At 42.0% G+C, this 23,982-nt stretch overlaps 1 protein-coding gene across 1 annotated transcript in view; it reads left to right on the forward strand.

The window, feature by feature from the left end:
• LOC110515606 (ankyrin-2) overlaps positions 1-23,982 on the forward strand; it is a 199,104-nt gene that overhangs the window by 60,603 nt on the left and 114,519 nt on the right. Inside the window, exons 3-4 of the mRNA XM_036934160.1 lie at positions 14,267-14,365; positions 16,846-16,944. Coding sequence (XP_036790055.1) covers positions 14,267-14,365; positions 16,846-16,944 — 198 coding nt within the window. The remainder of the gene's footprint in view (positions 1-14,266; positions 14,366-16,845; positions 16,945-23,982) is intronic.

Raw genomic sequence — 23,982 nt, forward strand, 5'->3', positions numbered from 1 at the left:
CCTCTGGTCTATATAACACGTCTAATGACTGGTCTATATGATCTACCTCTGGTCCATGTAACACGTCTAATGACTGGTCTATATGATCTACCTCTGGTCTATATAACACGTCTAATGACTGGTCTATATGATCTACCTCTGGTCTATATAACACGTCTAATGACTGGTCTATATGATCTACCTCTGGTCTATATAACACGTCTAATGACTGGTCTATATGATCTACCTCTGGTCCATGTAACACGTCTAATGACTGGTCTATATGATCTACCTCTGGTCTATATAACACGTCTAATGACTGGTCTATATGATCTACCTCTGGTCTATATAACACGTCTAATGACTGGTCTATATGATCTACCTCTGGTCCATGTAACACGTCTAATGACTGGTCTATATGATCTACCTCTGGTCTATATAACACGTCTAATGACTGGTCTATATGATCTACCTCTGGTCTATATAACACGTCTAATGACTGGTCTATATGATCTACCTCTGGTCTATATAACACGTCTAATGACTGGTCTATATGATCTACCTCTGGTCTATATAACACGTCTAATGACTGGTCTATATGATCTACCTCTGGTCTATATAACACGTCTAATGACTGGTCTATATGATCTACCTCTGGTCTATATAACACGTCTAATGACTGGTCTATATGATCTACCTCTGGTCTATATAACACGTCTAATGACTGGTCTATATGAACTACCTCTGGTCCATGTAACACGTCTAATGACTGGTCTATATGAGCTACCTCTGGTCCATGTAACACGTCTAATGACTGGTCTATATGAGCTACCTCTGGTCCATGTAACACGTCTAATGACTGGTCTATATGAACTACCTCTGGTCCATGTAACACGTCTAATGACTGGTATATATTAACTACCTCTAGTCCATGTAACACTGTCTAATGACTGGTCTATATGAACTACCTCTGGTCCATGTAACACGTCTAATGACTGGTATATATTAACTACCTCTAGTCCATGTAACACCGTCTAATGACTGGTCTATATGAACTACCTCTGGTCTACATAACACATCTAATGACTGGTCTATATGAACTACCTCTGGTATATATGAACTACCTCTGGCCTACATAACACATCTAATGGCTGGTCTATATTAACTACCTCTGGTCCATGTAACACATCTAATGACTGGTCTATATGAACTACCTCTGGTCTACATAACACATCTAATGGCTGGTATATATGAACTACCTCTGGTCTATATAACACATCTAATGGCTGGTATATATGAACTACCTCTGGTCTATATAACACATCTAATGACTGGTATATATGAACTACCTCTGGTCTATATGAACTACCTCTGGTCCATGTAACATGTCTAATGACTGGTCTATATGAACTACCTCTGGTCTATATAACACATCTAATGACTGGTATATATGAACTACCTCTGGTCTCTATAACACGTCTAATGACTGGTATATATGAACTACCTCTGGTCTATATAACACATCTAATGACTGGTATATATGAACTACCTCTGGTCTATATAACACATCTAATGACTGGTCTATATTAACTACCTCTGGTCTCTATAACACGTCTAATGAATGGTATATATGAACTACCTCTGGTCCATGTACAGTAACTCTCCGTCCATGCCTCCGTCACCTGTCTCTTTTATCATTGATATTAGTGACAGAGTAGTCCTCAACGAATGTGTGTGTGGCTGCTGTCCAATCTAAAGGCCATGTGAATGTTGTTTATTTCAAACACCAATCCCTGATCATGGGATTCAGGACACAATTACTACAGACATAGTCCCAAACGCAGTGCCCTACTTTTAACCAGGCCTATGTCACCCTGTTCCCTACGTAGTGCCCTACTTTTGACAAGGGCCTATGGCAACCTATTCCCTATGTAGTGCCCTACTTTAGACATGTGCCTATAGGTCACTATGTAGGGAACAAGGTGCCATGTAACCATTACCAGACACATGATCAAGACTTCAGGTGGAGAGAGACAAAGAGAGAGAGAGAGACAGAGAGAGACTGTGTGTGTGTGTGTGTGTTCCCCTGTCTCTGTGTGTGTGAGTGTGTGTGTGTGTGTTCCCCTGTCTCTGTGTGTCTGTGTGTGTGTGTTCCCCTGTCTCTCTGTGTGTGTGTGTTCCCCTGTCTCTGAGTGTGTGTGTGTGTGTTCCCCTGTCTGTGTGTGTGTGTGTGTGTGTTCCCCTGTCTCTCTGTGTGTGTGTGTGTGTGTGTTCCCCTGTCTGTGTGTGTGTGTGTGTGTGTTCCCCTGTCTCTCTGTGTGTGTGTGTGTGTGTGTTCCCCTGTCTCTGTGTGTGTGTGTGTGTGTGTGTTCCCCTGTCTCTGTGTGAGTGTGTGTGTGTGTGTTCCCCTGTCTCTGTGTGTCTGTGTGTGTGTGTTCCCCTGTCTCTCTGTGTGTGTGTTCCCCTGTCTCTGTGTGTGTGTGTGTGTGTTTTCCCCTGTCTCTGTGTGTGTGTGTGTGTGTGTTCCCCTGTCTCTGTGTGTGTGTGTGTGTGTGTTCCCCTGTCTCTGTGTGTGTGTGTGTGTGTGTTCCCCTGTCTCTGTGTGTGTGTGTGTGTGTGTTCCCCTGTCTCTGTGTGTGTGTGTGTGTGTGTTCCCCTGTCTCTGTGTGTGTGTGTGTGTGTGTTCCCCTGTCTCTCTGTGTGTGTGTGTGTGTGTGTTCCCCTGTCTCTCTGTGTGTGTGTGTGTGTGTGTTCCCCTGTCTCTGTGTGTGTGTGTGTGTGTGTTCCCCTGTCTCTCTGTGTGTGTATGTGTGTGTGTTCCCCTGTCTCTGTGTGTGTGTGTGTGTTCCCCTGTCTCTGTGTGTGTGTGTGTGTGTGTGTTCCCCTGTCTCTCTGTGTGTGTATGTGTGTGTGTTCCCCTGTCTCTGTGTGTGTGTGTGTTCCCCTGTCTCTCTCTGTGTGTGTGTGTGTGTGTGTGTTCCCCTGTCTCTCTGTGTGTGTGTGTGTGTTCCCCTGTCGCTCTGTGTGTGTGTGTGTGTGTGTTCCCCTGTCTCTCTGTGTGTGTGTGTGTGTGTTCCCCTGTCTCTCTGTGTGTGTGTGCTCCCCTGTCTCTCTGTGTGTGTGTGTGTGTTCCCCTGTCTCTCTGTGTGTGTGTGCTCCCCTGTCTCTCTGTGTGTGTGTGTGTGTTCCCCTGTCTCTCTGTGTGTGTGTGTTCCCCTGTCTCTGTGTGTGTGTGTGTTCCCCTGTCTCTGTGTGTGTGTGTGTTCCCCTGTCTCTGTGTGTGTGTGTGTTCCCCTGTCTCTGTGTGTGTGTGTGTGTTCCCCTGTCTCTGTGTGTGTGTGTGTTCCCCTGTCTCTCTGTGTGTGTGTGTGTTCCCCTGTCTCTGTGTGTGTGTGTGTGTTCCCCTGTCTCTGTGTGTGTGTGTGTTCCCCTGTCTCTCTGTGTGTGTGTGTGTGTTCCCCTGTCTCTGTGTGTGTGTGTGTTCCCCTGTCTCTGTGTGTGTGTGTGTTCCCCTGTCTCTGTGTGTGTGTGTGTTCCCCTGTCTCTCTGTGTGTGTGTGTGTTCCCCTGTCTCTGTGTGTGTGTGTGTTCCCCTGTCTCTGTGTGTGTGTGTGTTCCCCTGTCTCTCTCTGTGTGTGTGTGTTCCCCTGTCTCTGTGTGTGTGTGTGTGTTCCCCTGTCTCTGTGTGTGTGTGTGTTCCCCTGTCTCTCTGTGTGTGTGTGTGTTCCCCTGTCTCTGTGTGTGTGTGTGTTCCCCTGTCTCTCTGTGTGTGTGTGTGTGTTCCCCTGTCTCTGTGTGTGTGTGTGTTCCCCTGTCTCTGTGTGTGTGTGTGTTCCCCTGTCTCTGTGTGTGTGTGTGTTCCCCTGTCTCTCTGTGTGTGTGTGTGTTCCCCTGTCTCTGTGTGTGTGTGTGTTCCCCTGTCTCTGTGTGTGTGTGTGTTCCCCTGTCTCTCTCTGTGTGTGTGTGTTCCCCTGTCTCTGTGTGTGTGTGTGTGTTCCCCTGTCTCTGTGTGTGTGTGTGTTCCCCTGTCTCTCTGTGTGTGTGTGTGTTCCCCTGTCTCTGTGTGTGTGTGTGTTCCCCTGTCTCTCTGTGTGTGTGTGTGTGTTCCCCTGTCTCTGTGTGTGTGTGTGTTCCCCTGTCTCTCTGTGTGTGTGTGTGTGTTCCCCTGTCTCTGTGTGTGTGTGTGTTCCCCTGTCTCTCTGTGTGTGTGTGTGTGTTCCCCTGTCTCTGTGTGTGTGTGTGTTCCCCTGTCTCTCTGTGTGTGTGTGTGTTCCCCTGTCTCTCTGTATGTGTGTGTGTTCCCCTGTCTCTGTGTGTATGTCCCCCTTCAACCTCTATCCCTTTAATAAAAGGCCCAACTCTCCTCTCTGTCGTAATCCTCCCTCTTGGTAATCCTGGGAGAGTAATATTGATGTAATAATGCTCTTTAATCCACATATTTTTATTTGTCCCTCTTCCTCTCTTACAGTCTTTTATTTGTCCCTCTTCCCCTCTTAGCGTATTTTATTTGTCCCTCTTCCCCTCTTACAGTCTTTTATTTGTCCCTCTTCCTCTCTTACAGTCTTTTATTTGTCCCTCTTCCTCTCTTACAGTCTTTTATTTGTCTCTCTTCCTCTCTTACAGTCTTTTATTTGTCCATCTTCCCCTCTTACAGTCTTTTATTTGTCTCTCTTCCTCTCTTACAGTCTTTTATTTGCCCCTCTTCCCCTCTTAGTCTTTTATTTGTCCCTCTTCCTCTCTTACAGTCTTTTATTTGTCTCTCTTCCTCTCTTACAGTCTTTTATTTGCCCCTCTTCCTCTCTTACAGTCTTTTATTTGTCCCTCTTCCTCTCTTACAGTCTTTTATTTGTCTCTCTTCCTCTCTTACAGTCTTTTATTTGTCTCTCTTCCCCTCTTACAGTCTTTTATTTGTCCCTCTTCCTCTCTTACAGTCTTTTATTTGTCTCTCTTCCTCTCTTACAGTCTTTTATTTGTCCCTCTTCCTCTCTTACAGTCTTTTATTTGTCTCTCTTCCTCTCTTACAGTCTTTTATTTGTCTCTCTTCCCCTCTTACAGTCTTTTATTTGTCCCTCTTCCTCTCTTACAGTCTTTTATTTGTCTCTCTTCCCCTCTTACAGTCTTTTATTTGTCCCTCTTCCTCTCTTACAGTCTTTTATTTGTCTCTCTTCCTCTCTTACAGTCTTTTATTTGTCCCTCTTCCTCTCTTACAGTCTTTTATTTGTCTCTCTTCCTCTCTTACAGTCTTTTATTTGTCCCTCTTCCTCTCTTACAGTCTTTTATTTGTCTCTCTTCCTCTCTTACAGTCTTTTATTTGTCCATCTTCCCCTCTTACAGTCTTTTATTTGTCCCTCTTCCTCTCTTACAGTCTTTTATTTGTCTCTCTTCCTCTCTTACAGTCTTTTATTTGTCCCTCTTCCCCTCTTCCTCTCTTACAGTCTTTTATTTGTCTCTCTTCCTCTCTTACAGTCTTTTATTTGTCCCTCTTCCTCTCTTACAGTCTTTTATTTGTCCCTCTTCCTCTCTTACAGTCTTTTATTTGTCCCTCTTCCTCTCTTACAGTCTTTTATTTGTCCCTCTTCCTCTCTTACAGTCTTTTATTTGTCTCTCTTCCTCTCTTACAGTCTTTTATTTGTCCCTCTTCCTCTCTTACAGTCTTTTATTTGTCCCTCTTCCTCTCTTACAGTCTTTTATTTGTCCCTCTTCCTCTCTTACAGTCTTTTATTTGTCCCTCTTCCTCTCTTACAGTCTTTTATTTGTCCCTCTTCCTCTCTTACAGTCTTTTATTTGTCTCTCTTCCTCTCTTACAGTCTTTTATTTGTCCCTCTTCCTCTCTTACAGTCTTTTATTTGTCTCTCTTCCTCTCTTACAGTCTTTTATTTGTCTCTCTTCCTCTCTTACAGTCTTTTATTTGCCCCTCTTCCTCTCTTACAGTCTTTTATTTGTCCCTCTTCCTCTCTTACAGTCTTTTATTTGTCCCTCTTCCTCTCTTACAGTCTTTTATTTGTCCCTCTTCCTCTCTTACAGTCTTTTATTTGTCCCTCTTCCTCTCTTATGTAGTGCACTATATAGGGAATAGGGTGCCATAGGGCTCTGGTCTAAAGTAGTGCACTATATAGGGAATAGGGTGCTGATTGGGACCCATATAGCCTCTGTTTCATCAGTCAATCAGAAAACATCAAACTTTCATTATCGTGTGTCAAACTACATAGCTTTTTTTTTGCCCCCTTTCTACTCCCTAGTTTAATGGTATCCAATTGGTAGTTACAGTCTTGGCTCATCGCTACAACTCCCGTACGGACTCGGCAGAGAGAAATGCGTCCTCCTAAACACAACCCAACCAAGCCGCACTGCTTCCTGACACAACGCACATCCAACCCAGCCGCACCAATGTGTTGGATGAAACACCGTACACCTGGCGACCTTGGTTAGCGCGCACTGCGCCCGGGCCCGCCACAGGAGTCGCTGGTGCGCGATGAGACAAGGATATCCCTATCGACCAAACCCTCCCTAACCCCGGACGCCGCTAGTTGATGTGTGTGTGTGTGTGTGTGTGTGTGTGTGTGTGTGTGTGTGTGTGTGTGTGTGTGTGTGTGTGTGCGTGTGTGTGTGTGGTACACTCTTAACACCCCTAAAGGTTTCTGCTGTCCCCATAGGAGAACCTCTTTTGAGGAACCCCTTTTTGGTTCCAGGTAGAACCCTTTTTTCAAAGCAAAGAGGGGTTCTACCTGGTACCAAGAAGGGTTGTTACCGTAATCTCTCTCTCCGCCTGCCGGTGGTAGGTGGACATATCGTGCTGCTCGGTCAAGTCAGCCTGCCATGTGATCTGCTCGGTCAAAGGATCAGAGATCACCTGTGTGTGTGTGTGTGTGTGTGTGTGTGTGTGTGTGTGTGTGTGTGTGTGTGTGCTGTAGGCTAGTACATTAGCTAAATGAATAAGCCAGGTGGTGAGATGGATACAGGGATCTGTTTGTCCCTCTCTCACAGTTCACCCGGACAGGGGATTAAGTCTGGTGTGTGTGCCCTGTGTGTGCCCTGTGTGTGTGTGTCTATGTGTGTGTGTGTGTGTGTGTGTGTGTGTGCCCTGTGTGTGCCCTGTGTGTGTGTGTGTGTGTGTTAGAGAGGTCTCTCTGTGTGTTAGAGTTCTCTCTGTGTGTTAGAGAGTTATCTGTGTGTGTTAGAGAGGTCTCTGTGTTTGTTAGAGAGGTATCTGTGTGTTAGAGAGGTCTATGTGTTTGTTAGAGAGGTATCTGTGTGTTAGAGAGGTCTATGTGTGTGTTAGAGGTCTCTGTGTGTATTAGAGTGGTCTCTGTGTGTGTTAGAGTTATCTGTGTGTTAGAGGTCTCTGTGTGTTAGAGAGATCTCTGTGTGTGTTAGAGAGGTCTCTGTGTGTGTTAGAGACGTCTCTCTGTGTGTTAGAGAGTGCTATGTGTGTGTTAGAGGTCTCTGTGTGTATTAGAGAGGTCTCTGTGTGTGTTAGAGAGGATTATGTGTGTTAGAGAGGATTATGTGTCTTAGAGAAGTATCTGTGTGTGTTAGAGAGGTCGCTGTGTTAGAGAGGTCTATGTTTGTGTTAGAGAGGATTCTGTGTGTTAGAGAGGTCTCTGTGTGTGTTAGAGAGGTATCTGTGTGTTAGAGAGGATTCTGTCTGTTAGAGAGGATTCTGTGTGTTAGAGAGGTCTCTGTGTGTGTTAGAGAGGTATCTGTGTGTTAGAGAGGATTCTGTCTGTTAGATAGGATTCTGTCTGTTAGAGAGGTCTCTGTGTGTTAGAGAGGTCTCTGTGTGTTATAGAGGTCTCTTTGTGTTAGAGAGGATTCTGTCTGTTAGATAGGATTCTGTGTGTTAGAGAGGTCTCTGTGTGTTAGATAGGTCTCTGTCTGTTAGAGAGGACTCTGTGTGTTATAGAGGTCTCTTTGTGTGTTAGAGAGGTCGCTGTGTGTATCAGAGAGATCTCTGTGTGTTAGAGAGGTCTGTGTGTTAGAGAGGTCTCTGTGTGTTAGAGAGGTCTCTGTGTGTTAGAGAGGTCTCTGTGTGTTAGAGAGGTCTCTGTGTGTTAGAGTTATCTCTGTGTGTTAGAGAGGTCTCTGTGTGTTAGAGAGGTCTCTGTGTGTTATAGAGGTCTCTTTGTGTGTTAGAGAGGTCGCTGTGTGTATCAGAGAGATCTCTGTGTGTTAGAGAGGTCTGTGTGTTAGAGAGTGACCAGAGTAGGTCTATCATGGAAAGCTGTAAAACATCCCACAAACATAAAATACCTGATTCTATTGGTTCCATAGGGCAGGGGACCCCAGTCCATTGGTTTATAAAACTACTGGCATAGGGTGCTATAGTGGTTCTATTGGTTCCATAGGGTGTTATTGTGGTTCTATTGGTTCCATAGGGTGTTATTGTGGTTCTATTGGTTCCATAGGGTGTTATTGTGGTTCTATTGGTTCCATAGGGTGTTATTGTGGTTCTATTGGTTCCATAGGGTGTTATTGTGGTTCTATTGGTTCCATAGGGTGTTATTGTGGTTCTATTGGTTCCATAGGGTGTTATTGTGGTTCTATTGGTTCCATAGGGTGTTATAGTGGTTCTATTGGTTTCATAGGGTGTTATTGTGGTTCTATTGGTTCCATAGGGTGTTATTGTGGTTATATTGGTTCCATAGGGTGTTATAGTGGTTCTATTGGTTCCATATGGTGTTATTGTGGTTCTATTGGTTCCATAGGGTGTTATTGTGGTTATATTGGTTCCATAGGGTGTTATTGTGGTTATATTGGTTCCATAGGGTGTTATTGTGGTTCTATTGGTTCCATAGGGTGTTATAGTGGTTCTATTGGTTCCATAGGGCAGGGGATCCCCATGTTTGATCTATTCCACATCTAACACGGCTGATTCAACTTGTCAACTAATCATCAAGTCCTTTATGAGGTGAGTCAGGTAACATAGGTTTATAAAACCACTAGCATAGGGTGTTATAGTGGTTCAATTGGTTCCATAGGGTGTTATAGTGGTTCTATTGGTTCCATAGGGTGTTATTGTGGTTATATTGGTTCCATATGGTGTTATTGTGGTTCTGTTGGTTCCATAGGGAGTTATAGTGGTTATATTGGTTCCATAGGGTGTTATTGTGGTTCTGTTGGTTCCATAGGGAGTTATAGTGGTTCTATTGGTTCCATAGGGTGTTATTGTGGTTCTGTTGGTTCCATAGGAAGTTATAGTGGTTATATTGGTTCCATAGGGTGTTATTGTGGTTCTGTTGGTTCCACAGGGAGTTATAGTGGTTCTATTGGTTCCATAGGGTGTTATTGTGGTTATATTGGTTCCATAGGGTGTTATTGTGATTCTAGTCCTGTTCTTAATGCTTGAGGCCAGTTTCCCAGACACAGATTAGTCCTAGTCCTGTTCTTAATGCTGGGGCCAGTTTCCCAGACACAGATTAGTCCTGTTCTTAATGCTGGGGCCAGTTTCCCAGACACAGATTAGTCCTAGTCCTGTTCTTAATGCTGGGGCCAGTTTCCCAGACACAGATTAGTCCTGTTCTTAATGCTGGGGCCAGTTTCCCAGACACAGATTAGTCCTAGTCCTGTTCTTAATGCTTGGGGACAGTTTCCCAGACACAGATTAGTCCTAGTCCTGTTCTTAATGCTTGGGGCCAGTTTCCCAGACACAGATTAATCCTAGTCCTGTTCTTAATGCTTGGGGCCAGTTTCCCAGACACAGATTAGTCCTAGTCCTGTTCTTAATGCTTGGGGCCAGTTTCCCAGACACAGATTACACATGGTCCTGTTCTTAAAAGCACTTTCAGTAGAGAATCTCTATGGAGAATGCTTTTTAGTCCAAGTCAGGGCTTAATAATATGTGTCTATGAATCAGCCACAAATTATTTGGAATATCTGAAATAGTATTTGAACCATGGACTGTCCACAACATTTCTGCCATCTAAGTTTATGTCAATGGGGACCAACCAGGTCCGTCCCTGGAAACTGAGATATATTTGGTTGCACTCCATTTCCTGGTACAGAAATGACCAGGTATTTGAAACCTGATATTGAATATTGCTGGCCAATGAAAGGGCATGGTGTGTCACATGATTATGACTGAGTTGACCTGACAGAGTGTGATCAGCTGAGGCTCATCTTTGCTCTTTGAAGACTTCTAAGTATGTGCTCTATCAAACTCTATGGCCCCGTGTTCTCCTTTCTGAGACACACCTCCTCCTTCCAGGCGACTCTAACACACTGGGTGTGCTCTATCAAACTCTATGGCCCCGTGTTCTCCTTTCTGAGACACACCTCCTCCTTCCAGGCGACTCTAACACACTGTGTGTGCTCTATCAAACTCTATGGCCCCGTGTTCTCCTTTCTGAGACACACCTCCTCCTTCCAGGCGACTCTAACACACTGTGTGTGCTCTATCAAACTCTATGGCCCCTGTCCGGAATGCAGGCTACTACTTTTCCCTTGACATTTTCAGAAGCTTCTAAATGTGTGTGTCCTTGGTAGTCTCTATGACAGTGCAGAAAGCCCGTACCCCATGGCTCTTTGGCATTTGAACGACTCACTGTGTGTGTATGCGCGTGTGTGTTTCTGTGTGTGTGTGTGTGTGTGTGTGTGTCTACGTGCGTGTGTGTTTTTCTGTGTGTGTGTGTGGGTGTGTGTGTGGTGTGTGTGTGTGTGTGTGTGTGTGTGTGTGTGTGTGTACGTGCGTGTGTGTTTTTGTGTGTGAATGTGTGTGTGTGTGTGTGTGTGGTGTGTGTGTGGTGTGTGTGTACGAGCCACTGCCAAGTTGAGGGGGGCTTTGGAATTGGTGAGGGGGGGGGGGGGTGGATGAACAGAGAAAGGGATAAGGGGATAGGAACACCTCTCTTTACTACAGTGGCATAGAAGGCTCCAGGACCAGCCAGGAGGGACAGTAGCTCCTCTCTCAACCCGACTGAGAGAGCCCGCAAGGGGGGCAGGAGGAGGCAGACAGGACTCTTAACATCCAAACCTCTGGAAGACCAGAAGAAGGAGAGATTACCAGACCAGAAGAAGAAGAGAGTACCAGACCAGAAGAAGAAGAGAGTACCAGACCAGAAGAAGGTACCAGACCAGAAGAAGAAGAGATTACCAGACCAGAAGAAGAGATTACCAGAACAGAAGAAGGAGAGATTACCAGACCAGAAGAAGGTACCAGACCAGAAGAAGAAGAGATTACCAGACCAGAAGAAGAAGAGAGTACCAGACCAGAAGAAGGTACCAGACCAGAAGAAGAAGAGATTACCAGAACAGAAGAAGAAGAGATTACCAGAACAGAAGAAGAAGAAGGTACCAGACCAGAAGAAGAAGAGATTACCAGAACAGAAGAAGAGATTACCAGAACAGAAGAAGGAGAGATTACCAGACCAGAAGAAGGAGAGATTACCAGACCAGAAGAAGGTACCAGACCAGAAGAAGAAGAGAGTACCAGAACAGAAGAAGGAGAGAGTACCAGAACAGAAGAAGGAGAGAGTACCAGAACAGAAGAAGGAGAGAGTACCAGAACAGAAGAAGGAGAGAGTACCAGAACAGAAGAAGAAGAAGGTACCAGACCAGAAGAAGGTACCAGACCAGAAGAAGAAGAGAGTACCAGAACAGAAGAAGGAGAGAGTACCAGAACAGAAGAAGGAGAGAGTACCAGAACAGAAGAAGGAGAGAGTACCAGAACAGAAGAAGGAGAGAGTACCAGAACAGAAGAAGAAGAAGGTACCAGACCAGAAGAAGGTACCAGACCAGAAGAAGAAGAGAGTACCAGAACAGAAGAAGGAGAGAGTACCAGAACAGAAGAAGGAGAGAGTACCAGAACAGAAGAAGGAGAGAGTACCAGACCAGAAGAAGAATAAGATAGTACCAGAACAGAAGAAGAAGAGAGAAAGGAAGATAAAGAATAGAGGAGAAGAGATTAGAAGTGAGATAGTCAGGTGGAGGAGAAAGAGGGATAGTCTGGAGGAGGAGGAGGAGGAGGAGAGGGCTGGGATTCCTCTCGCTCCTCTGGCTACACACGACAGGATGGATGAAGACGAGGACGAGGTGATGTGTGTGTGTGTGTGTGTGTGTGTGTGTGTGTGTGTGTGTTATCCTTTACAACAGCTGTACGTATATTATCCTTGTCTTCAGTTATCAGTGCATGTAGCTAGCTACCTGAGCCATGTTGACATCTTGTGTGTATACAACTGATCCAGGATCTGTGCCGTAATTACAACAAAGACTCACGCTGTTGAGTTTAGAAATGATCCAGGATCTGTGCCTTATTACAACAAAGACGCTGCAGCAACACAGCTGTTAGGTTGAATTGGCTAAATGTGACGACGTAGAGATTTAGAGCCAAAACGGAATAATAAGCCTATGCCAGAGGTGTCACTACAGTCCCTGGTTCGATTCCAGGCTGTAACACATCCGGCCATAATTGGGAGTCCCACAAGTTAGGTTGTTGTTGTCATGTTAACCTTTATTTAACTAGGCAAAGTCAGTTAATTAAGAACAAATTCTTAATTACAATGATGGCGCTGCCCTATGGGTCTCCCAATCACGGGCCGGTTGTGATACACCTTGGAATCGAACCGGGGTGTCTGTAGTGACGCCTCTAGCACTAGAGATGCAGTGCCTTATAGACCGCTGCGCCACTCGGGAGCCCAGTGTTGACGCTCTATGTAATTTCATGACCTGCTCTGTGTTACCTTTGATCATCGATCCGAATGCCTTGGTAACTGACCTCAGATCTGTGTCTCCTCTTGTCGTCTCATTGGTCTGTCTGAATGCCTGTTGGTTCTTATGCTTGTAACTGACCTCAGATCTGTGTCTCCTCTTGTCGTCTCATTGGTCTGTCTGAATGCCTGTTGGTTCTTATGCTTGTTAACTGACCTCAGATCTGTGTCTCCTCTTGTCGTCTCATTGGTCTGTCTGAATGCCTGTTGGTTCTTATGCTTGTAACTGACCTCAGATCTGTGTCTCCTCTTGTTGTCTCATTGGTCTGTCTGAATGCCTGTTGGTTCTTATGCTTGTTAACTGACCTCAGATCTGTGTCTCCTCTTGTCGTCTCATTGGTCTGTCTGAATGCCTGTTGGTTCTTATGCTTGTAACTGACCTCAGATCTGTGTCTCCTCTTGTCGTCTCATTGGTCTGTCTGAATGCCTATTGGTTCTTATGCTTGTTAACTGACCTCAGATCTGTGTCTCCTCTTGTCGTCTCATTGGTCTGTCTGAATGCCTGTTGGTTCTTATGCTTGTAACTGACCTCAGATCTGTGTCTCCTCTTGTCGTCTCATTGGTCTGTCTGAATGCCTGTTGGTTCTTATGCTTGTTAACTGACCTCAGATCTGTGTCTCCTCTTGTCGTCTCATTGGTCTGTCTGAATGCCTGTTGGTTCTTATGCTTGTTAACTGACCTCAGATCTGTGTCTCCTCTTGTCGTCTCATTGGTCTGTCTGAATGCCTATTGGTTCTTATGCTTGTAACTGACCTCAGATCTGTGTCTCCTCTTGTCGTCTCATTGGTCTGTCTGAATGCCTGTTGTGTACGAAACACAGATCTCCAATGAGTCATCTCCCTTGTGTTGCTAATAGACCATATTGGCTGTTGAGTCTAAGCTGACCAGAGGATGTTTCCTCATTGCTGTTTAAGCAGAATCGCTCACCTGTTATGTTTTACAACTGATTGTCTCCGTGTGGGTTTGGAGTGTTGCTACTAATTTAAAAATCCTACGCTGTTATCTTTTTTTGGGGGGGGGGATTGTTTATGTTGTATGTCAGACATGTTTTAAGAAGTACCCGTTGCTAGGTAACAGTCCGATACACACGAGCTGAGGTGAGAAGGACGTCTGATCGTTTCCTCTCGTTGAATGGGATAGACAACCGTTCCACTTGATTCAGTTTGACTTTGTCGACATCCGGTGTCAGGAAATCCTGACTTCCTTTTCAACTTTTTAAAGGTTTTTGATTGGTCTTTCAAGCGCAAACAGAACCAGCAAATAAATCAATAACACAGTCAAATATCGTCATGATAAAAAAAGAAATACACAGAAGTGACCTGTGTTAGTTCTTATGTTTATCAACTGACTCCAGGCCTGTCTCTCTCTCTCTCTGTTATAGAATGGTCTGAATGTCATAGTTATTATGTTTATCAACTGACTCCAGGCCTGTCTCTCTCTCTCTCTGTTATAGAATGGTCTGAATGTCATAGTTATTATGTTTAATAAGCTGACCTGAGACCTGTGTTTCTCTGTTCCAGAATGGTCTGAATGCCTTAGTTATTATGTTTATAACACTGACCTGAGACCTGTGTTTCTCTGTTCCAGAACGGTCTGAATGCGCTGCACCTGGCAGCTAAGGAGGGCCATGAGGACCTGGTGGAAGAACTACTGGAGAGAGGCTCCGCCGTCGACTCTGCCACTAAGGTACAGGAAGTAAATGTCAGGAAGTAAACCCCAAATTCCAATTGAATAATTGAAACAAATCTGTTTTCAAATTACTTCTCAATAACCTGAACCAATGTTCCCTCTAAGCTCCCCCGGGACAATAATATCGCAGTGTCCAATCACAGCAGCAAGACGTTTGGCCCGTTGCCATGACAAAAGGGCAACTAGTGGAACACAAACAACATTCTAAATATAGCCTGTATTTACCTGTTTATTTATTTTCCCTGTCATACTTCAACTACTTGCACATTGTTTACAACACTGTACAAAGCCAATAATATAACATTTGAAATGTCTATAATGTCTAAATGTCTATATTGTCTAAATGTCTATAATGTCTAAATGTCTATAATGTCTATATTCTTTTAAAACTTTTGTGAGTGTAATGTTTACTGATGTTTCCCTTGTTTATTTCACTTTTGTTTTTTGTCTATTCCGTTTGCTTTGGCAACCTAAACATATGTTTCCCATGCCAATAAAGCCCTTTGAAATTAATTGAAACAGGGTTGGAGAGAGAGAGAGAGAACGGTGGAGAGAGGCCATTTATACTCTCTAGTACTCAGAAGAGGGAGGTATGGCGGGAGAGAGAGGATGAAAGCAGGATATCAGTGTCTCTAAAGTCTAAATCACTGCTAGGAATCCCACTCCATCTGGGTGTTGAGAGAGAGAGAGAGAGAGAGAGAGAGACAGAGAGAGAGAGATGGAGAGAGAGAGAGAGACAGAGAGAGGTACAGAGACAGAGAGAGACAGAGAGAGAGAGACAGAGAGAGAGTTAGAGAGAGAGAGAGTTAGAGTTAGAGAGAGAGAGAGGTACAGTATAGCAGTGTCAGACCAGAATATCAGTCTCCCTGGCAGGGTGTGTGTTACCTGATCCAGTGGGGTTCTCAGGTGACAGGGCATGCTCTTTAGCCGCCAACTACCATAAACAACCTCCAGGGAATCTCTCACCACCCCTCGCCTCTCGCCCTCCTTACCCCCTCGCCCCCTCGTCTCTCACCCCCCTCACTCTTTACCCTGCACTCAATTCAATCACCACTGGGGTCTTGCGAACGGAAATGTGTGCACACACTACTGTAAGTCACTTTTTATACAAAACGTCTGCTAAATGGCTTATAGGCTTATTATTATTATTATTTAATTAAGCCACACTTCTGATTCACACACCTCTCACCCCTCAATAAGTTAGCAGCCAGATCTTTACTGACACTTCTAGTGATCTGACATGTTATTGAGGAGTTATCGGAATTGTTATTAAGAAGTTATTTGACATGTTATTGAGGAGTTATCTGACATGTTATTGAGGAGTTATCTGATATGTTATTGAGGAGTTATCTGACATGTTACTGAGGACTTGTCTGACATGTTATTGAGGAGTTATCTGACATGTTATTGAGGAGTTATCTGACATGTTATCAGACATGTTATTGAGGAGTCATCTGACATGTTACTGAGGAGTTATCTGACATGTTATTGAGGAGTTATCTGACATGTTATTGAGGAGTTATCTGACATGTTATTGAGGAGTTATCTGAAATTTTATTTAGGAGTTATCTGACATGTTATCGGACATGTTATTGAGGAGTCATCTGACATGTTACTGAGGAGTTATCTGACATGTTATTGAGGAGTGATCTGACATGTTACTGAGGAGTTATCTGACATGTTACTGAGGAGTTATCTGATATGTTATTGAGGAGTTATCTGACATGTTATTGAGTAGTCATCTGACATGTTACTGAGGAGTTATCGGACATGTTATTGAGGAGTCATCTGACATGTTACTGAGGAGTTATCTGACATGTTATTGAGGACTTATCTGATATGTTATTGAGGAGTTATCTGACATGTTATTGAGGAGTTATCTGACATGTTACTGAGGAGTTATCTGACATGTTATTGAGGAGTTATCTGACATGTTACTGAGGAGTTATCTGACATGTTATTGAGGAGTTATCTGACATGTTATTGAGGAGTCATCTGACATGTTACTGAGGAGTTATCGGACATGTTATTGAGGAGTCATCTGACATGTTACTGAGGAGTTATCTGACATGTTATTGAGGACTTATCTGACATGTTATTGAGGAGTTATATGACATGTTATTGAGGAGTCATCTGACATGTTACTGGGGAGTTATCTGAGGAGACAACATAGTGCCACCAATATGTTAACCTGGAGTTGATAGACAGCTGGGCTGCAGCCTGACCTTTAAACAGGTGACTGGTAAAGGTGTTATCATAGAGGCTACGCTGTTCACACCTACTGCCACACACACACACACACACACACACACACACACACACACACACACACACACACACCTACTGCTACATGCACATGCACACACACACACACACACATAGACAGACACAAACACACACACACACACACATAGACAGACACAAACACACACACACACACACTGAACCCTCCTATCCTAACGCTCCTCTCCCTGCAGAAAGGGAACACAGCCCTCCACATCGCCTCATTGGCCGGACAGAAGGAAGTGGCTCGACTGCTGCTGAAGAGAGGAGCCGACATCAACGCCCAATCACAGGTCAGACAGATAGACTCCATGATGCACTGTGACCCCAGTGCAATGTAGGATAGTGACATAGACACTGTATAATACTACCAGTCTGTATAATACCACCAGTCTGTATAATACTACCAGTCTGTATAATACTACCAGTCTGTATAATTCTACCAGTCTGTATAATACCACCAGTCTGTATAATACTACCAGTCTGTATAATACCACCAGTCTGTATAATACCACCAGTCTGTATAATACTACCAGTCTGTATAATACTACCAGTCTGTATAATACCACCAGTCTGTATAATACCACCAGTCTGTATAATACTACCAGTCTGTATAATACCACCAGTCTGTATAATACTACCAGTCTGTATAATACCACCAGTCTGTATAATACCACCAGTCTGTATAATACTACCAGTCTGTATAATACTACCAGTCTGTATAATACTACCAGTCTCCACTGTATAATACCACCAGTCTGTATAATACCACCAGTCTGTATAATACTACCAGTCTGTATAATACTACCAGTCTGTATAATACTACCAGTCTCCACTGTATAATACTACCAGTCTGTATAATACCACCAGTCTGTATAATACCACCAGTCTGTATAATACTACCAGTCTGTATAATACTACCAGTCTGTATAATACTACCAGTCTGTATAATACCACCAGTCTGTATAATACTACCAGTCTGTATAATACTACCAGTCTGTATAATACTACCAGTCTCCACTGTATAATACTACCAGTCTGTATAATACCACCAGTCTCCACTGTATAATACCACCAGTCTGTATAATACTACCAGTCTGTATAATTCTACCAGTCTGTATAATACCACCAGTCTGTATAATACTACCAGTCTGTATAATACCACCAGTCTGTATAATACCACCAGTCTGTATAATACTACCAGTCTGTATAATACTACCAGTCTGTATAATACCACCAGTCTGTATAATACCACCAGTCTGTATAATACTACCAGTCTGTATAATACCACCAGTCTGTATAATACTATCAGTCTGTATAATACCACCAGTCTGTATAATACCACCAGTCTGTATAATACCACCAGTCTCCACTGTATAATACTACCAGTCTGTATAATACTACCAGTCTGTATAATACTACCAGTCTGTATAATACTACCAGTCTGTATAATACTACCAGTCTGTATAATACTACCAGTCTGTATAATTCTACCAGTCTGTATAATACCACCAGTCTGTATAATACTACCAGTCTGTATAATACCACCAGTCTGTATAATACCACCAGTCTGTATAATACTACCAGTCTGTATAATACTACCAGTCTGTATAATACCACCAGTCTGTATAATACCACCAGTCTGTATAATACTACCAGTCTGTATAATACCACCAGTCTGTATAATACTACCAGTCTGTATAATACTACCAGTCTGTATAATACCACCAGTCTGTATAATACCACCAGTCTGTATAATACTACCAGTCTGTATAATACTACCAGTCTGTATAATACTACCAGTCTCCACTGTATAATACCACCAGTCTGTATAATACCACCAGTCTGTATAATACTACCAGTCTGTATAATACTACCAGTCTGTATAATACTACCAGTCTCCACTGTATAATACTACCAGTCTGTATAATAACACCAGTCTGTATAATACCACCAGTCTGTATAATACTACCAGTCTGTATAATACTACCAGTCTGTATAATACTACCAGTCTGTATAATACCACCAGTCTGTATAATACTACCAGTCTGTATAATACTACCAGTCTGTATAATACTACCAGTCTCCACTGTATAATACTACCAGTCTGTATAATACTACCAGTCTGTATAATACTACCAGTCTGTATAATACCACCAGTCTGTATAATACTACCAGTCTGTATAATACTACCAGTCTCCACTGTATAATACTACCAGTCTGTATAATACTACCAGTCTCCACTGTATAATACTACCAGTCTGTATAATACCACCAGTCTGTATAATACTACCAGTCTGTATAATACTACCAGTCTGTATAATACTACCAGTCTGTATAATACTACCAGTCTCCACTGTATAATACTACCAGTCTGTATAATAACACCAGTCTGTATAATACTACCAGTCTGTATAATACTACCAGTCTGTATAATACTACCAGTCTGTATAATACTACCAGTCTGTATAATACTACCAGTCTGTATAATACTACCAGTCTCCACTGTATAATACTACCAGTCTCCACTGTATAATACTACCAGTCTGTATAATACTACCAGTCTGTATAATACTACCAGTCTGTATAATACTACCAGTCTGTATAATACTACCAGTCTGTATAATACAACCAGTCTGTATAATACTACCAGTCTGTATAATAACACCAGTCTGTATAATACTACCAGTCTGTATAATACTACCAGTCTGTATAATACTACCAGTCTGTATAATACTACCAGTCTGTATAATACTACCAGTCTGTATAATACCACCAGTCTGTATAATACTACCAGTCTGTATAATACTACCAGTCTGTATAATACTACCAGTCTGTATAATACTACCAGTCTGTATAATACCACCAGTCTGTATAATACTACCAGTCTGTATAATACTACCAGTCTGTATAATACTACCAGTCTGTATAATACCACCAGTCTGTATAATACCACCAGTCTGTATAATACTACCAGTCTCCACTGTATAATACTACCAGTCTGTATAATACCACCAGTCTGTATAATACTACCAGTCTGTATAATACCACCAGTCTGTATAATACCACCAGTCTGTATAATACCACCAGTCTGTATAATACTACCAGTCTGTATAATACTACCAGTCTGTATAATACTACCAGTCTGTATAATACCACCAGTCTGTATAATACTACCAGTCTGTATAATACCACCAGTCTGTATAATACTACCAGTCTGTATAATACTACCAGTCTGTTTAATACCACCAGTCTGTATAATACCACCAGTCTGTATAATACTACCAGTCTGTATAATACTACCAGTCTCCACTGTATAATACCACCAGTCTGTATAATACTACCTGTCTGTATAATACCACCAGTCTGTATAATACTACCAGTCTGTATAATACTACCAGTCTGTATAATAACACCAGTCTGTATAATACTACCAGTCTGTATAATACCACCAGCCTGTATAATACCACCAGTCTGTATAATACTACCAGTCTGTATAATACTACCAGTCTGTATAATACCACCAGACTGTATAATACCACCAGTCTGTATAATACTACCAGTCTGTATACTACTACCAGTCTGTATAATACCACCAGACTGTATAATATCACCAGTCTGTATAATACTACCAGTCTGTATAATACTACCAGTCTGTATAATAACACCAGTCTGTATAATACCAACCGGATTGTATAATACCACCAGTCTGTATAATACTACCAGTCTGTATAATACCACCAGTCTGTATAATACCACCAGTCTGTATAATACCACCAGTCTGTATAATACTACCAGTCTGTATAATACTACCAGTCTGTATAATACCACCAGTCTCCACTGTGTAATACTACCAGTCTGTATAATTCCACCAGTCTGTATAATACTACCAGTCTGTATAATACCACCAGTCTCCACTGTATAATACCACCAGTCTGTATAATACTACCAGTCTGTATAATACTACCAGTTTGTATAATACCACCAGTCTGTATAATACCACCAGTCTGTATAATACTACCAGTCTGTATAATACCACCAGTCTGTATAATACTACCAGTCTGTATAATACCACCAGTCTGTATAATACCACCAGTCTGTATAATACCACCAGTCTATATAATACCACCAGTCTGTATAATACCACCAGTCTGTATAATACCACCAGTCTGTATAATACTACCAGTCTCCACTGTATAATACCACCAGTCTGTATAATACCACCAGTCTGTATAATACTACCAGTCTGTATAATACCACCAGTCTGTATAATACTACCAGTCTGTATAATACCACCAGTCTGTATAATACCACCAGTCTGTATAATACCACCAGTCTGTATAATACTACCAGTCTGTATACTACTACCAGTCTGTATAATACCACCAGACTGTATAATATCACCAGTCTGTATAATACTACCAGTCTGTATAATACTACCAGTCTGTATAATAACACCAGTCTGTATAATACCAACCGGATTGTATAATACCACCAGTCTGTATAATACTACCAGTCTGTATAATACCACCAGTCTGTATAATACCACCAGTCTGTATAATACCACCAGTCTGTATAAAACTACCACTCTGTATAATACTACCAGTCTGTATAATACCACCAGTCTCCACTGTATAATACTACCAGTCTGTATAATACCACCAGTCTGTATAATACTACCAGTCTGTATAATAACACCAGTCTCCACTGTATAATACCACCAGTCTGTATAATACTACCAGTCTGTATAATACTACCAGTCTGTATAATACCACCAGTCTGTATAATACCACCAGTCTGTATAATACCACCAGTCTGTATAATACTACCAGTCTGTATAATACCACCAGTCTGTATAATACTATCAGTCTGTATAATACCACCAGTCTGTATAATACCACCAGTCTGTATAATACCACCAGTCTCCACTGTATAATACTACCAGTCTGTATAATACTACCAGTCTGTATAATACTACCAGTCTGTATAATACTACCAGTCTGTATAATACTACCAGTCTGTATAATACTACCAGTCTGTATAATTCTACCAGTCTGTATAATACCACCAGTCTGTATAATACTACCAGTCTGTATAATACCACCAGTCTGTATAATACCACCAGTCTGTATAATACTACCAGTCTGTATAATACTACCAGTCTGTATAATACCACCAGTCTGTATAATACCACCAGTCTGTATAATACTACCAGTCTGTATAATACCACCAGTCTGTATAATACTACCAGTCTGTATAATACTACCAGTCTGTATAATACCACCAGTCTGTATAATACCACCAGTCTGTATAATACTACCAGTCTGTATAATACTACCAGTCTGTATAATACTACCAGTCTCCACTGTATAATACCACCAGTCTGTATAATACCACCAGTCTGTATAATACTACCAGTCTGTATAATACTACCAGTCTGTATAATACCACCAGTCTCCACTGTATAATACTACCAGTCTGTATAATAACACCAGTCTGTATAATACCACCAGTCTGTATAATACTACCAGTCTGTATAATACTACCAGTCTGTATAATACCACCAGTCTGTATAATACTACCAGTCTGTATAATACTACCAGTCTGTACAATACTACCAGTCTCCACTGTATAATACTACCAGTCTGTATAATACTACCAGTCTGTATAATACTACCAGTCTGTATAATACCACCAGTCTGTATAATACTACCAGTCTGTATAATACTACCAGTCTCCACTGTATAATACTACCAGTCTGTATAATACTACCAGTCTCCACTGTATAATACTACCAGTCTGTATAATACCACCAGTCTGTATAATACTACCAGTCTGTATAATACTACCAGTCTGTATAATACTACCAGTCTGTATAATACTATCAGTCTCCACTGTATAATACTACCAGTCTGTATAATAACACCAGTCTGTATAATACTACCAGTCTGTATAATACTACCAGTCTGTATAATACTACCAGTCTGTATAATACTACCAGTCTGTATAATACTACCAGTCTGTATAATACTACCAGTCTCCACTGTATAATACTACCAGTCTCCACTGTATAATACTACCAGTCTGTATAATACTACCAGTCTGTATAATACTACCAGTCTGTATAATACTACCAGTCTGTATAATACTACCAGTCTGTATAATACAACCAGTCTGTATAATACTACCAGTCTGTATAATAACACCAGTCTGTATAATACTACCAGTCTGTATAATACTACCAGTCTGTATAATACTACCAGTCTGTATAATACTACCAGTCTGTATAATACTACCAGTCTGTATAATACCACCAGTCTGTATAATACTACCAGTCTGTATAATACTACCAGTCTGTATAATACTACCAGTCTGTATAATACTACCAGTCTGTATAATACCACCAGTCTGTATAATACTACCAGTCTGTATAATACTACCAGTCTGTATAATACTACCAGTCTGTATAATACCACCAGTCTGTATAATACCACCAGTCTGTATAATACTACCAGTCTCCACTGTATAATACTACCAGTCTGTATAATACCACCAGTCTGTATAATACTACCAGTCTGTATAATACCACCAGTCTGTATAATACCACCAGTCTGTATAATACCACCAGTCTGTATAATACTACCAGTCTGTATAATACTACCAGTCTGTATAATACTACCAGTCTGTATAATACCACCAGTCTGTATAATACTACCAGTCTGTATAATACCACCAGTCTGTATAATACTACCAGTCTGTATAATACTACCAGTCTGTTTAATACCACCAGTCTGTATAATACCACCAGTCTGTATAATACTACCAGTCTGTATAATACTACCAGTCTCCACTGTATAATACCACCAGTCTGTATAATACTACCTGTCTGTATAATACCACCAGTCTGTATAATACTACCAGTCTGTATAATACTACCAGTCTGTATAATAACACCAGTCTGTATAATACTACCAGTCTGTATAATACCACCAGCCTGTATAATACCACCAGTCTGTATAATACTACCAGTCTGTATAATACTACCAGTCTGTATAATACCACCAGACTGTATAATACCACCAGTCTGTATAATACTACCAGTCTGTATACTACTACCAGTCTGTATAATACCACCAGACTGTATAATATCACCAGTCTGTATAATACTACCAGTCTGTATAATACTACCAGTCTGTATAATAACACCAGTCTGTATAATACCAACCGGATTGTATAATACCACCAGTCTGTATAATACTACCAGTCTGTATAATACCACCAGTCTGTATAATACCACCAGTCTGTATAATACCACCAGTCTGTATAATACT

This window comes from Oncorhynchus mykiss, chromosome 10 (genome assembly GCF_013265735.2).
Source record: "Oncorhynchus mykiss isolate Arlee chromosome 10, USDA_OmykA_1.1, whole genome shotgun sequence".
NCBI classification, from domain to species: domain Eukaryota; kingdom Metazoa; phylum Chordata; class Actinopteri; order Salmoniformes; family Salmonidae; genus Oncorhynchus; species Oncorhynchus mykiss.